This window comes from Canis aureus, chromosome 22 (genome assembly GCF_053574225.1).
Source record: "Canis aureus isolate CA01 chromosome 22, VMU_Caureus_v.1.0, whole genome shotgun sequence".
Classification (NCBI taxonomy): domain Eukaryota; kingdom Metazoa; phylum Chordata; class Mammalia; order Carnivora; family Canidae; genus Canis; species Canis aureus.
The window spans coordinates 44,532,387-44,548,365 of record NC_135632.1 but is presented as its reverse complement, the minus strand read 5'-3'; the positions used below and the strand labels follow the sequence as shown (position 1 = coordinate 44,548,365).

The 15,979-nt window shown below is 49.4% G+C and overlaps 1 protein-coding gene across 4 annotated transcripts in view; it reads left to right on the top strand.

Moving 5' to 3' along the window:
• Positions 1-15,979, top strand: part of XYLB (xylulokinase) — a 50,486-nt gene that overhangs the window by 10,912 nt on the left and 23,595 nt on the right. For 3 of the 4 annotated variants that reach the window (XR_013361527.1, XM_077865759.1, XM_077865761.1), the window contains 8 exons: positions 386-455; positions 2,171-2,251; positions 4,712-4,798; positions 5,405-5,533; positions 6,306-6,371; positions 8,156-8,228; positions 9,687-9,805; positions 13,252-13,333. Coding sequence is in view for 3 of the 4 variants with exons in the window: in XM_077865759.1 (XP_077721885.1) it covers positions 386-455; positions 2,171-2,251; positions 4,712-4,798; positions 5,405-5,533; positions 6,306-6,371; positions 8,156-8,228; positions 9,687-9,805; positions 13,252-13,333 (707 nt within the window). In the remaining variant the exon portion in view is untranslated. Of the gene's footprint in view, positions 1-385; positions 456-548; positions 679-2,170; positions 2,252-4,711; positions 4,799-5,404; positions 5,534-6,305; positions 6,372-8,155; positions 8,229-9,686; positions 9,806-13,251; positions 13,334-15,979 lie in introns of those variants that run through there. The other variant, XM_077865762.1, reaches the window with a different exon arrangement.

Genomic DNA, 15,979 nt, shown 5'->3' with positions numbered 1-15,979 from the left:
GTCTGATAGCCAAGAACTTTTCCTGCAGATGCAGCACCTCTGTGTAGCACACCACTTCTACCTCTCCAAACCCAGTGGGCTTGGGAGGGTTTTAATCCAACCCTGTACTCCTGGTTTCCTCATGGTTAAGTGATGCCATGCCTGCCTTCCAGGGCGAGACCCTTATATTTTTGTTTTTGCTGATGCTTTCTGAGAATTGTCACCCCTGAGCAATTTCTAGAACTTCTCTTTCCATCTTGCCAGTATTGTTCAGTCTCGCTGAGTTTAGAATTCCACCGAGCTTGGGGAAGGGACATTTCTCCCTCCACTGGAGGGATCTAGGGTCTGTCCCCTTTGGGACCCTGCCCAAGGTTCTGTCCAACACTCTCTCTTGTTCTTCTTATAGGACTCAAGGCGGGGTTCATGTTCACGAGGATGGGCTGACAGTGACATCTCCAGTCCTGATGTGGGTCCAGGTAAACACAGAGATCCCTGACCCTCTCTTGTCCCCTGCCTATCTCATGGGCGGACTTGCTGATTTACTGGAAAGCCCTCTGTTGAGACCAGGTCCTCACTGAGAAATGGAGTCTGCACGGTTTCTAGGGCTGGACTGAGCTTCAGCTGGTGTCAGTACTCTTGAGCCGAGAGGACACATGAAAGGCTTCAGGTCTGGTGCTAGAGCACTTGCAAGCCCTGCCAGTAAGTAACCATCTTCAGAATAGCGCCTTTCCCAAACCTTTGCCAAACACTGCAGGAGGCCCTGTGGCTACCCTTGTATCCTGAGATCCAGACACAGCACTGGTGTCCTAGTGTTCAGGCTCAGAAGGACCCCAAGGCAGGCCTGCCTGCTCAGGACTGACAGGAAAGGAAGAACCCTGCTGCCAATATGGGTGACCCATGGAGCCACGGGACCAGATGTGTGACCAGTATAGACCATCATGATGGGCCTGGGTCTACCCTGGGGGTCCCGAGACCCTGAACCTGGAAGCCAGCAAAGGCAGTGTTCAGAGTGTCTGCCAAAACCGGTTCAGTCCTCCAATACCTGTTTAAGCAATTCCTCTACTAAATTCTTTCGGTTAAGATAACTAGAATAATTTTTAAAATAATTTTTTTTAACAACTTGATCCTGACTCATACAGGAGGATGGGGGTAAAGGACAGATTTCCACCAGACAGACTAGCTGGGATGTACTTCATAGGGTTGAGCCATACCAAGGGGTGTGGTGGGGGTGACAGGCAAGAGCCAGTGTCTAGAGATCCCAGTGATAATGTCAGGGGTTTCTGATAGGTTGGGACCTTCACTCGGGGTGATGAGCAATGGATAGAGAGCCAGGCTTGGGAGTGGAGCCACATGATTTCTAATTGTGAGCAGCCTCCCAGCATTGGACCTCTTCTAGCTGTGCCCCACTCCCTGCTCGAGGTTTGACCAGGAGGGCCAAGTTGGCAGCCATAGCCAGGACTGTGAAAGGAGCCCTCCCAGCATAGGGTGGGGATGGCGGAGTCGGGTCAGAGCTCCAGTAGCTGCTCTGCCCTCAAGGGAAATGCAGCCTGGAATGAATCCCTAATTCCTGCCCTGAAATCTTTGGGGAGGGTCAGGCTCTGTTGGGCAGTACCATTTATCCCACACCTGGGGTCTTGCAAGAAAGAAGAACGCACCCAGATGGTGGAGGGTGGAATGGGAATTGGGACAAATGGCCACCATCTCTACCTACTCCTTCCAGCCTGGTGCTCCTGGACACGGGGAGCCAACTCCTGGTCCCTCTCTGATGGGGGCCGTCTAGTTTGCTCTTCACTTCTCTGTTGCAGTGAAGGCATGCCACTAGTCCAGTGGGTTGAAATGCAAATAGAAAAAAAACACAATTTGATCCACCTTGGTTTTGCTCTTCCTGAGTGCTTGGGAGTCACAAAGTAGAGAAGCAGAATTTGAGGGCCAGTGGTTTCCGATTCCATTACCCAAACTGTTTTTACCATAGTTCACCTTCTTATTTGATTGGTGCCTACTGTAATGAATTATTCTAATGCTTATACATCCCTGCCACCAGTGCTTTTTCATCCCTGGGGTAATAGCCAGCACTTAGGTTTCAGTGCTGAGGCTTGTGGGTTTGTGTGACTCCGTGGTTAGGATAGTCACCGTGGGCTTTGTGTGACTCCATGGTTAGGATAGTCACCGTGGGCTCCGTTTGTCTTCTCAGGCTTTGGATACCATATTGGAGAGGATGAAGGCGTTGGGCTTCGACTTCTCTCAAGTCCTCGCCCTGTCTGGGGCAGGCCAGGTTTGTCTGTAGCAGCCTCTTTGCGCCTTGTGGGGTGGCTATGGGGTGGGGGTGCAGGGCTCCCCCAGAGGGAGTGCTTGTTCTTGAGAGCCACTGCACACATTCTGTTGTTGGTAAAGACCCCTATGGCACTTCTGCTGTGGAGGGTGTGTAGCTTGCCTCCTTGCTGAAGGACCCGAAGCAGCTGGTACTGTGAAGCATTATACAGAATGGGACGCTGGGTGAGGAGGAACCGGTTAGAGGTCCTCTAATGGGGTGGAGGAAGTGTTTGACGTGCATTTACGATGCCTGCTTGGGAGCACCAAAATTGTTTTTCTGTTTCCTGGAAGTAGAAGCAAAGTCAGAAATTATACTCCTGATAATGGCAGTTTTAGTAGTAGAAGTATTAGTAAAAATAATAACAAATGCTGACTGAGCACTTAGTGGATGCTAGGTGCAGTGTCAAGTGTTTTACATATATTCTTTTTTAAATCTTTTTAGAGAGAAAGCGGGCACTTGCATGAACTGGGGGAAGGGCAGAGGGAGAGGGAGAGAGGATCTCAAGCAGACCTGGCACCAGCGTGACATGGGGCTCATGACCCTGAGATCATGACCTGAGCCAAAACCAAGTCTGCTACTTAACCATCCGTGCCACCCAGGCACCCTTCATTGTATACTATTTAACCTAATCGTTACAGTAATTTTATGAAGTGTTGTTGGGGCACAGTGAGCATGGGAGCTCTGTTCCCTGACTGTGTCCCCAGGCCCACCATTTACAAGCAGTGACCCAGGCACGTCATCTAGCTTTCTGGTGACTCCGTGCCCTCATCTGCCATAGGGTCGATGTGAATAGTGTTAAATACATAGAATAGTGCATAAAAACCTCTTTTAAGTTTTAGCTACACCGTTGCCATTTACATAGGGACACTGAGGCACAGAGGGGTGATGTCACTTACCCAAGGTCACACAGCTGCTGGGAGCAGGAGTCAGGACCCAAGTTGAGTCTTGTTCTCTGAATCAACTTTGTTCCATGCTGGGTTAGCCTGCTTTCACATCCTCGTTAGAGGACTCACTAATTTTTCCGAAGCCACCTCTTCTCCTGTCCCCCACTGAACAGGAATTTAATGCTCCTAGTCCTTGTTAAACAGATTCCCTGGGGGATCTCATCCACTTCTCTTACCTGAACCCCAGGCTGGGACACCCTCTCTCTCCTGAGAGTCCCCCAACCCCATGGCTGGGTGTCCTAAGAACACCTCCAACTTCTCATATGCTCTGTGAATGCTCCAGCCTCCTCCAGGGTCACAATCCACCTATCATCCCTGACCCCACATCAAAGGGGTCCCTATGTCCTGTTGATTTGTTACATGACTCCTGAATCTACCACCTCTTCTCTAATCCTGCATCTCTTGCGCCAGGCCAAATATTTGTCATTTTTCTCTGCGCTTCTGCTTGGGCCTCCCTGCCTCTCGCATACCTGCTCCATGACTCCCCAAACCCTTTCCTCCATTCAGCCCTGGCATTGTCACTCCCATGCTAATCCAGAGTTCCCACGCCTCAAAGATAAGCTCCAACCTCCTGAGCACGGACCTTCAGGCCCTCCAGGCTGCCACCTCTCCCTGTAGCTCCCATACCTCCCTCCCGCCTGAAACTCTCCATTCCCCACACCTGCCAGCCTGTCTCACCTGTGGTTGCTCTCTGCATGGAGCACCCCCACACTCATCGCCAGGTACCTTTCCTGCTAATCCTGTCCACTTCTACCAGCTTGTTGGATGCCCCTCCTCTGTGTCCCCACCGTCCTGCCACTGCACATCCACAGGGTTTTGTAATTGTGTGTTTGTGTCTTTTTCTCTGATTCGATTACAATATTGTAGAGAATCGGGACCACACTATCCTATTCATCCATCCCATTGCCTGGCATGATCTAGGTTCCCAATAAATGTTGAATGAATGAATGGGTAAGCGAATGAAGGAGTGAATTTCAGATAAGATTATGAGCAAGATATTTAAATACAGTTTTGGGGATCCCTGGGTGGCGCAGTGGTTTGGCGCCTGCCTTTGGCCCAGGGTGCGATCCTGGAAACCCGGGATCGAGTCCCACATCGGGCTCCCGGTGCATGGAGCCTGCTTCTCCCTCTGCCTGTGTCTCTGCCTCTCTCTCTCTGTGTGTGTGACTATCATAAATAAATAAAGAAAAAAATATTTAAAAAATAAATAAATACAGTTTTACAGAGGTACCAAAATTCAGACCAATAATTCTTTCTTGGGCCTTTCCTATAAGTTTTGGGGTGGACAGGGCAGAGTTATCATCTTCTAGAAAGGAAAACCAAGACTCATAAAAGGTGAGGAATTCTGTGACTAAGAAGGTGTTGGGCCTGGCTTGGAGCCCAGTTGTTTGGTGTGTGGTCCAGAGTCTTTCTGTGTCTTCAGGAGGTGATATCGTGTGTGGCTGTGTGAACGTGTGCTTGGATTTTCCCTTGACAGCAACATGGAAGTGTCTACTGGAAGACTGGGGCCAGCCAGGTGCTAACAAACCTGTCACCAGACCTCTTGTTACATAAGCAGCTGCAGGTAACCATGGGGAGAAGGGCCCAAGCCCCTGTGGGCCCTGAAATCTGGGGCTTTTGTGCGTTGTCAAGGGTATAGGAACTTGGCTCGGGCGGTAGTGCTGTGAACATGGTCCACCCAGCCTCCCGAGGGATATACCTGGTGCCTGGACAGAGGGTCAGGTGCTGATAGCCGTCATCCGGGGTCCCTTCCTGTCTGGCACATCCCAGTTTTTCCCTCAGGGATCTCCCCTTGGGGCACGGTGCCTCCTAATGATGCTGGGAAGCAGGCTCTGTCTTCATGTTCCCTGGCTTCAAATGCCCCTGTGAAACTGCACTTGGCTACAGCTCTAGCCACCCTGGCTGTCCCGCTGCCCTGCTCACCTCCAGTGTTGGCCATGGTGCTCAGGTGTCCTCATCAGAACCTTCCACCCTGAGCTTTCTGGGGAGAGACTCCACCAGGCCAGGGGGAGGTTTAGGCAGGTAGGGCTTGCTGGCTGGTCTTCCAAGGTCGCATCCAGGGAGGAGGTGCCCACACCTGCTGCGATTGGCAGCATGACCACCAGTGCCAGGGCAGCTCCCAGAGTCAGCAGGCAGAGTTCAAGCCTGTGCCTTTCTTCTCCCTTTCCAGGCTTGTTTCTCCATCAAGGACAGCCCTGTGTGGATGGACTCCAGCACCACAGCTCAGTGCCGCCAGCTGGAGGCCGCCGTGGGCGGGGCCCAGGCTCTCAGCAGCCTCACCGGCTCCCGTGCTTATGAGGTGTGTAGTGCCTGCCAGGGGCTGGGGACTAGGGTTGGCCCCAGAGGAAGATCTGGTTCAGTTGCTGGCTCTGGTCTCTTCTCTCCAGGTGTCTGGGAGCACACAGCCCGTGACTTGCCCCAGTGGGGATCACATGATGCCCTGTGGGTGTCATCGCCCCTACCGAGCCAGGTCTGGGCCCTCTGGTCCCTGGTTCTGCTAAGGGCTTTCCTGCCTCCCTCTGCTGCCCATGAGCAAGGGCGGGCCTCCTGCTGCCCAGTAAGGAGCCGAGGCATGAATGTGACTGTGCCCTGTGTGGGTGATGGTGGCATCTTCACTTCAGCCTCTCACCTGGGGGTAAAAATAGCACTTACACTTTAGGCAGTTTTGAAGCTGAAAGGAGTCAATGTACGTAAAGCACTTAGGCAGTTCCTGGAAAAGTATAAATAAATACATGAATGAAAAGAATGCCTTTTCCTGCTGGCTTCAGTCACCATTTCAGGGCTAGCTGCCCTTGGCCCCTCCTTGGGCCACCTGACATAAAAAGAATAGGGGTGGGGAACATTCTTGTGTCTCCTGCACAGGTGCCCTTGGTTCACAAAGTCACTGTGCGGGATGAGGAGCAAGGCTGATCCTCTAAGGGTGTTCAGCAAACATTTTTAGATTTGAGGCCTTTATAAAGCTTTCATGGTGTTAACTAATATCCAGAGCACATGCTCTGCGAGCCTCACTTTCTGGAGATGATCGTTGCACGTAGGACTTGGGTTTTTAAGATTTTGTACTCTTTTTCCAGCGTTTTACAGGAAACCAAATTGCAAAGATTTACCAGCAGAATCCTGAGGCCTACTCACATACAGAGGTTGGTTAAATGTTCCTGTTTAAGTCACAGTTAATTTCTTTATACTACTTTCCGTTAGCATAAATACAGCTCATGTGCGTTGGCCACAAACATTGATTAGCAGATGTTAAAAAAGGTATGTATTCAGTTTGCTTATTTCTCACTGTCAGGCCATTTCCAAAGAAGGGAAAGAATGAAATCATGGGAAAGAGAAGTCAGTCAGGGCCTCTTCTGACCAGGTGGGGCAGAGGTCAGGGGCAGGGTGGGAGCAGTGGGGACCAGTGCCACCAGAGTAGGAGATCAGGGTGCCTTTAAGTCTCTGTCTGTTCAGTTTCCTGCCTGGTTAAGTGCAGGATGGCTATCAGGCACTTGATTGGTGTGGGCTCGATGTTTTCTCTGGAAATGTGGAAAGCTGAACCCATGTGTCCCCAGCTATGACCCTTCAGGCAGAGCCTGTGTTCCAGTAGCTCAGACTTGTTCTTCATCCACATTTGCTGAAAATCAACACTTAATGCCATGTGAGAGGCAGCTCCACACCGTGGCTAGTGATTTTCATCTCTGAATAATTAGAAAATGATCAGCTTATGTTAAACTAAAGTGCCTTTTTTTTTTTTAAGATTGATTGATTGATTGATTGATTGATTTATGTATTTGACAGAGAAAGAAAGCACAAGCAGGGGGAGTGGCAGGCAGAGGGAGAGGGAGAAGCAGGCTCCCCACTGAACAGAGAGCCCAATGCGAGGCTCCATCCCAGGACCCTGGGATCATGACCTGAGCTGAAGGCAAACACTTAACTGACTGAATCACTCCGGTGCCCCCCAAAGTGTCTTTTTAATCTTGGGAATAACAATATCCAATTTATTATGTGACAACTCAGAGTTCCAGATTACTTTGCATCATTAGCCATGTAGATTCCAGAGGTGGAGGGAAGGGCAGAGATGAAAAACCCCCTCCAGATTCTGCGTGTGGAACAAAGGTGGCCTGAGCGGGGACAGGAAGTGTTGGCATTCTCTGCAGTGGTCCAGGGGCCCTGGCACAAGGAAGCACAGACTCTCAGGGGGACATTTGAAATCCATTATCTTTTTTTTAATTTTTTTTTTTTTTTTTAAATTTTTTTATTTATTTATGATAGGCACACAGTGAGAGAGAGAGAGAGAGGCAGAGACACAGGCAGAGGGAGAAGCAGGCTCCATGCACCGGGAGCCTGACGTGGGATTTGATCCTGGGTCTCCAGGATCGCGCCCTGGGCCAAAGGCAGGCGCTAAACCGCTGCGCCACCCAGGGATCCCTGAAATCCATTATCAATTCCTCCAGCTCATGCCTGGGAGCGTGTGGCTTCTGAGGGGCCAACTCTCACTTACATTTGTTCTGAACCCCCGAGAGAGTCTCTCTTGGTTCTGAATCCTGTGGCTACACATCCTACTTCCCTTGTGGCTAGATAGAAAGACCACAGAAACGGAGGATGGAAAACAGGCACCACAGTCCCTGGATTCTGGGTGGAAAAGCCACTTCCCTAAGCATGGCTTTTTCACAAGGCTTGTTTTTTCTCTTTGTCGGACTTGATAGTTTTATGCCCATATATGTCTGTCAGAAACCACAGAGTGAGGTGCTCTCCCAGGATGGCATTTCTTAGCATTCCAGATACTCAGACACTCTGGTATCCAGGATACTCAGTCACTGCCATTGCTAAGGCATCTTGCTCAATGTTTCCTCCCCGAGGAACTCTTCAAAACTTTTCTCGTGTTGTGCATATTCAGTCGCTTATGGAAATGAGTCCTATCTCACTGTGTTTCTTTCTTTCACAGAGAATTTCTTTGGTCAGTAGTTTTGCTGCTTCCTTATTCCTTGGGTCTTACTCCCCTATCGACTACAGTGATGGTAAGCCTTCAGAGTCCCGGGGGGAGATGGGGTGCCTGTTCAGTATGCATGTGGGCTTGTGGGCAGTATAAGCCTCATCCACCTGGGGGGGTGCAAGTCTTAGCCCTGTCATCTTTTGCTGAGAAGGGAGTGTATTAGTTATCTTCTGCTGTGTAATGAATGACCCCAGGGCTTAGCAGCTGAAGACCACAGGTGTTTATTATCTCACAGAATTTCTGCAAGTCCATAATCTGGGAGCAGCTTAGCTACAAGGCCTGTGAACAGCAGAGGGGAGCAGAGTGCGGAGCGAGAGCCCAGACCCATGAGTGAGGCTTCAGAAGAGTCTCAGAAAGCACAGAGCCTCCTGGGACCCCTTCCGGAATTATTTGAGTGCTACCTTGTGCCACATATTATTCTAGCATACAGGGAGAGAAAGTAAGGTGACTAAGCGGTGGTCCCCAAGGTTCAATCACAATCTGGAGAAGTAAAGGTTTCCCACAGGTAGCACCATAGGAGCTGGGCCAGCAGAATCCTATTCACCACACCCACCCTGGGACCGTTAAGTGCTGCTGGGAAGAGCCATGTCTCTGCTCCCATAGGCCATCCAAAGTTCATGTTCTACAGCCTCAGCTGGGCCCTCCACTGGGCTCTCCTCCTTCACCTGAGAAGTCACCCCCTAATTTACTAGTGGTCTACCTCCTCACTTGGGTGCCTGACTGCATCAGCGTCCCAGCCAACAGCTGTCTGCCTCTAACTAGGCCTGGTGGAGGAGGAAGAGGAGAGCTCTTCTCGTGTGCTGTGGCTTCTCTCCCCTTTGCCATCCTCAGGAAAGCCTTGGGAGATGCAGATTATCTTCACAAAGAGTTACCGACCTGATCTCCGTGATCTCCTTGAAAAGTTAGATGTGATCAGGGAATCCTGAGGGCTGACCCACATCAGCACAGGGCTGCCTCTGAGCAGACCCTGTGCCCCAGGGAATACAAGGAACAGTTCCTAGTCGGTATGTTGTCAGGTCTCAAGACTGCAGATTTCCAGGCTATTTCCAACTTGAGCCTGTGAGGAATGTTTGGAGGACATGGTAGGGCCATGTGTTTGTAAGGGTCCTGCTGACCTCTGGTTCTCTGGTTCCATAATGACCCAGGCACACTGTATATGTTCCATTGGGAAAGAGCTCCGGGTACAAGTCTGCTGCAAAAGAACGATTGGCTTTCTGCCAGATTTGTACATTTTCACAACAGGTCCTTTTTTTTTTTTTTTAAGATTTTATGTATTTGACACACAGAGAGCACAAGCAGGGAGAGCAGAAGAGGGAGAAACAGACACCCCGCTGAGCAGGGAGCCCAATATGGGGCTCGATACCAGGACCTTAGGATCACGACCTGAGCTAAAGGCAGATGCTTAACCGAGTGAGCCACCCAGGCGCCCCACAACAGGTCCTTTCAAAAGCTGTTCCTGTTTCTTGTTTCTTTCATTCCTTAGGTTCTGGAATGAATTTGTTGCAGATCCAGGACAAAGTCTGGTCGCAGGCTTGCCTTAGTGCCTGTGCGCCTCATTTAGAGGAGAAGCTTGGCTCACCGGTACCATCATGCTCTGTTGTGGTAGGTCTCCCTCCAGCTCATTTAAAAGCTGGCAGCTTCTGTGGGAAGCAAAATGGAACATAGACACACATACACAGAGTCACAGTCATTCATTTCTTCACACACAGGCAGACACAATTTTCAGTCTAGTATAGGAGAAGTATCTGACGGAAGTCAAATATCTGGATCAGTGCCTTGCATTTAGCAGGTACTCAGGTGAGGGAAAGGGAGGAGCAGACTTTCCACTGAGCATGGAGCCTGATGTAGGGCTCCATCCCAGAAGCCTGCAATCATGACCTGAGCCAAAAGCAGATGCTCAACTGACTGAACCACCCAGGTGCCCCCTGGCTCTGTGACTTTAATCTATGCCTCAGTTTCCTCATCATTTCCATTGTTCCTAAAACAGTGGGAACAATGATACTTTCTATGTCTTTAGGCCGTTGTTGTTTAGAATAAACAAGTTGATGCATTTAAAGTGCTTAACATAGGGGCAACTGGCTGGCTCAGTCAGTAGAGCATGCTTCTCTTGATCTGGGGGTTGTGAGTTTGACTCCCATGTAGGGTGTAGAGATTACTTAAAAATAAAATCCTTTAAAATTTTTTTAAAAAGTGTTTAAGATAGTGCCTGGCCTATTAAAAACATTTAGGGCAGCCCCATGCAAAAGAATGAAGCTCGACCCCTACCTTATACCATACACAAAAATTAAGTAAAATTGGTTTAAAGACTTGAGTATAAGACCTGAAACCATAAAGCTTCTACAAGAAAGCAGGTGTTGGTGATGATTTTTTGGATTTGACACCCCAAGTAAAGGCAAGAAAAGCAAAAATCAACAAGCAGAACTACAGCAAACTTAAAAGCTCCTGCACATAAAACAAAAAGGCAACCTGTAGAATGGGAGAAAATATTTAAAAACCATATATCTGACAAGGAGTTAGTATCCAAAATACATAGCAAAAAGGCAAAATACTGTGATTGAGAACATTTAACCATTAGCATGGCACGCCCATTCAGAGTGGACACTGGTTGTGAACACCGTGGTATCCCCTAGTTAACTATGTTTTTGGCTGTTCCATGGGGAGGATGGAGTAGAGGGCCCCTCCAGAACCCTTTTGTAGGAGCACCTGCCACACACTTAGAAGAACGAGAATTCTGGGTGGTTCTGAATGTTGGTAGGAAGGAGAAGGTCCCTGTGGCTGGGAGAGGTTGAAGGAGGGTGGGTCATGAGAAGGACCAGGCTACCTCTCGTGCTACCCATTCTGAGTTCCAGCCACAAAAGCACTTTCCTGAGATGGACACCGATGCACAGAGCTTAGGGAGGGGCATCCTCTGCCCTGGAAGGGGACAGTTCAGGGCCCAGGCCTGCTGAAGGCCAGTGGAAAGAGTAAGGAAGGGCAAACAGGAAATGGCCAAGCCTCTGGGATTGGTACTCTATGTGTGGCTTTTGGTTTTGTGTGAGATGGAGAGCAGTGTTCGGTCTGTGGCAGCAGGCTTTATTGGCCCTGTGCCAGGAACACATCCCTCCCAGAGGGAGCCCATGCACAGTCTAGCAGCCTAAGGAATGGGAAAGAACTGATTCTGAAAAGTGTATTTTCCTTTGTAACAGATGTACCCACGTGATGGGGGAGAACAAGCAGAATCCATGTTTCCCATCATCTCTTCTTTTTTAAAAAATATTTTATTTGGGCAGCCCAAGTGGCTCGGCGGTTTAGTGCCACCTTCAGCCCAGGGCCTGATCCTGGAGACCCAGGATCGAGTCCCACATCGGGCTCCCTGCATGGAGCCTGCTTCTCCCTCTGCCTGTGTCTCTGCCTCTCTCTCTGTGTCTCTCATGAATAAATAAATAAAATCTTAAAAAAAAAAAAAGATTTTGTTTATCCACGAGAGACACAGAGAGAGGCAGAGACACAGGAAGAGGAGAAGCAGGCTTCATGCAGGGAGCCCAATGTAGGTCTCTATCCCAGGATCCTGGGGTCACGCCCTGAGCCGAAGGCAGACGCTCAGCCGCTGAGCCACCAGGCATCCCTCCCATCATCCCTTCTAATGCGGGTAGTGCCTAGATAGTTTTCTCGTTTTCTGCAGGAAAATACTTGGGATGTATGAGATGGGATGCTTTTCCAGCCCTGCCTCGCAGCCTTCTCACCCATCTGTCTTGCCAGCAGCGGCTTTTTTTTTTTTTTTTTTTTAAGATTTATTTATTTATTTATTTATTCATGATAGACATAGAAAGAGAGAGAGGCAGAGACACAGGCAGAGGGAGAAGCAGGCTCCATGCCGGGAGCCCAATGTGGGACTCGATCCCAGGTCTCCAGGATCGCACCCTGGGCCAAAGGCAGGCATTAAACCGCTGAGCCACCCAGGGATCCCTGTACCCAGCCCGAACTGTATCTCACTTTCTGCCTGGGCCTCTGTCACTCCACATTGGTGCTCTGCAAACCTGGAGGTCCAGGGAGTTAACACCCCATGGGGCAGCCTTCACCAGTAGGGACCTGTGCTCCCTGTCGCGTCCCCTGGTGGACAGCCCTCAGATCCTTCACACACCGCTCCTCAGACATTGCCCACAGTGATGACCAGCTTGACCGACATGTACTTTGGTTGGGCTCCATTCCTGTCTCATTTCCTGGGATCGCTTCCCCAAATAAGCCACCTGCATGTGAACCCTGACTCAGCCTGTTTTCTGAGGCAACCAGGGCTAAGACATTTCTCTCCCAGGAGATGGCTTATTCTGATGTAAATCCAAATTTTTCCGGATGGAGCAAAATTTTCTTTCCAGATACCAGGACAATGCACCATTTGTTTTAAACTTTGGGAACTGAGATAAAGTCAGGAAAAGGGAAAAAAGTGTTTTTCTTTTCTTTTTTTATTTTTTAGATTTCATTTATTTATTTGACACAGAGAGAGAGGTAACGCCCAAGCCGGAGGAGCAGCAGGCAGAGGGAGAGGGAAAAGCTGCCTTTAGAGGAGCTCTGAGGGCCATGCTCCCCAGAGGCGTTCCCTCCTCCACACTGCTGTTTTTGGTTTATTTTCTTTAGGAAGTTGACCCGTGCACTCGCGTGTTTGGTTATTCTTAATCAGATTGCTGGGCTGATAGAGTGAGGGTGTGAGGCGTTATCTTCTTCCATGAATTTGCTTACTGTGCCCCCTTATTATTTATTTACCATTAATGCTATTTCAGAATCGGGAGCTTACAAAACTAGTACAAGTTGGTGATTGGTTTGTTCTACCTGCCTCTCAAAATCCAGTGGTGTTCAAGGCAGTGGGATGACCTAATACTTTTGGTTCTAGGTCGGTGCTGGGCTCCTCCAGCTTTTTGTGAACGGTAGGGACATCTTTGATTTGCGACAGGGATTGATGTGAGTGCATGCCCAGTGATCTGGAGCACATAGCGTTATTGTGACCTGAAGTTTGGAGGGCTGTGCTGAGCAGGTGGGATTTGCCTCAATGAGGCATGCTTGCTTTTCCTCCTCAGGGGGCCATTTCTTCCTACTATGTCCAGCGCTATGGATTTCCTCCAGGATGCAAAGTGGTGGCCTTCACTGGGGACAACCCTGGTGAGTATTTTGGAGGATTTCACTCTCCAAGTAGCCTGACTTGGTCCATGCTGGACATTTGAGAAGACCAGTCCAGCCTCTGGAAATCCTTCTGTGGCCCTTCCTCTCTGGCCGCCTGCCACTCTGCTGACCTGAAATCTGAGTCCTTGTACATGCCCAACCTTGGCTCTGACTCTGCCCTCTCTGGAGCTGCTGAGGGTTGCCCCACAAGTGGCAATGATCAGCGATTAAGGAAGGAGGTCATGCCCACCCCTCCCTAACTACCTTTTCTGTTCCAAACTAAATGCCTTACTTCCTCCAGCCCTTCCTCCCTGATGGGTTTCCTCCTCTTCATTTGATATGTAGGTATGAATTATTCCTCATGCAAACACTTTGTCCCTCTCCTAGCTGCTCCTGGAGGGGTCATCCGGTCTCTGAAGAAAGGCCAGGTAGCTGCACTGTACCGCCAGACTGCGGCTTTTCAGCCCCACCCCGGCAGCCCATTCCTAACGAGCCACGAAATTAGGGTTGCCAGGCAAACACAGGTACAGGATACCCAGTGCGACTTGAATTTCAGAGGAACTATGAATAATTAGTATAAGTGCATCCCATGCAATATTTGAATTCTACGTAATAACAAATGATTTTTTTATACTGGGCATATTTGGGATGCCCCGAAGGATGTTTCTCTCAAATTCAGTTTAACTGAGTGTCCTCCATTTTTTCTGGCAACTCCACCCCAAATCACCATCCTAAGTTCCTGCTCTAAGGAAGTGGCAGAGGACAGGGGCTGTTGAGCAGGTGGGGTAAACATCTGCTGTCCTAAGGAAGGCTGACTTCCTTCTTAGAGCCTCTCCTGCTTCTCTCCATGGTGAGGGAGCGTGGCTCTGCATTGTATTTTGCTCTCCTTTTAAACACATTTCTTTTCAGTTGTTTTCTGCCTTCAGCCCTCTTCCCAATTTCAACACCCACTAGCAGGATGTGGGCATCAAAAATAAATAGAGATACACATACCTCTAGGAGTGGAGTTTATGCCTTGAAATAGAGCAAATGGTCCTTGTTAAGATTCATTCTTAATAACGACAGTTACATCATTAGTACTATTATTATAATCCATATTTTCTGCAGTGCCTGCATGTATTTTGGGGATCAGGGAAAAACCTGATACAAATCCTTGTACCTCCTCTATCAACTGAAGTTGCTACTATTACTACAGGCAACACCACTAATAATGCTCATGGTGTTCCTCAGTCTGCTTCCAGCCTATCTGCTCTGGAGCTGAGGGCACAGCTAGCACATGCCCACCACACTTGTGGCCACCTTGGTGTCCTGGCTAGGACTTTCCCTCCAGGGACAGCCTTGGCTCTGGCATCTGGAGGTAACCACAGGAGCCAGACAAAGGCCCCTCCCATCCCTGAGCAGTTTCTGTAGACTATCACACACAAAGTACAGAACCTAACAGAGGAAGGTTTGGAGAAGGGATCCCAGTGTTCCTGGTCCAAAGGTGAAGGAGAGGCAGAGGCTGGGGGACAATGGCCCAATTTCCACAGTGGCAAGGTGGAAGCTCCATGCTCTGTCGCTTGGGTTGAGGGGCAACTCCAGCCTGTGGTGTATGACAAGAAGCTCCCAGGGGACACTCAGGACCCAGTTCCCATTCACCCTAAAAGTTGGGAGGCCTAGCTTCCCTCAGAGAAGAAGACTTGGTATATGACCACCAATTTAGGGAAGTTCTGCCCTTTTGTGGCCTACATCTCTTCTTTCCTTTCAGAATGAAAATAACTTCTTTGAGTCTCATTAGGCATATCCTTGTACCTCCTCTATCAACTAGAAGAATGTCAGGGGGAAGAATGGGCCTTTTAAACCACTGAAGTGAGCTTCTGGGCATGTTTGAGCAGGAATGACAGAGAAGCAGCTTTCCAATCCTTTCTCTTGGACCTCGGTTTCAGGCTGAATGGTGGAGTTTTAACCAGGCAGGTAGCCATCAATTGGTCCCTCCCTAAGTCTGACCTTTAGTTTGCTGCTGTTTTAAATAATGCATTAGTTGCTCCTTCATTAAAACAACCACAATAACAAGCAAACAGACTAACCAAGGCTCAACGTTCTTTTTCTTAACTCACAAAGGGATACCTCTTCCCTGCAGAAAGGATCTGAATGACCAAAGGAAGGATGTAAAAATCATCCATTATGTCTTAACCCAGCGATAACCACAGCTAAAATTTTGATAGTTGTCCTTCTGCCTTCCTTTCTGTGCTCATGAGCAAACGTGTTATTTTAACTAACCCAGGCAATGTTTTTGTGCAGCATCATTCTAATGGTCGTCCAGGGCCCTCCTGTTGTCCTACCTTTATTTCCCATCCCTTACGGTGGCAGTTGCTGGGGTTTCCGGTGCTTGGGCAGCACAGATAGTGTCAACCTGCACATCCTGTCTTGTCCCTTATCCCCACAGGACAAGTTCTCAGAGGTGGGGCTCCTGGATCCAAGGCTCTGCCTCCCCCCCGCCCCCCGCCCCCTCGCCCCATGGCAGCAGCAATGGAGGACACCCATCCCTCCCACCTTTCTCCTTTCACTCAATCACTTGACATTTAGTGAGCTTAGATTAGAGGCCCTGACCCCAGGGACTATCCCCTTTGACCCCTGAGATCTTCCCTTGGGCCATCCTGAGCCCTC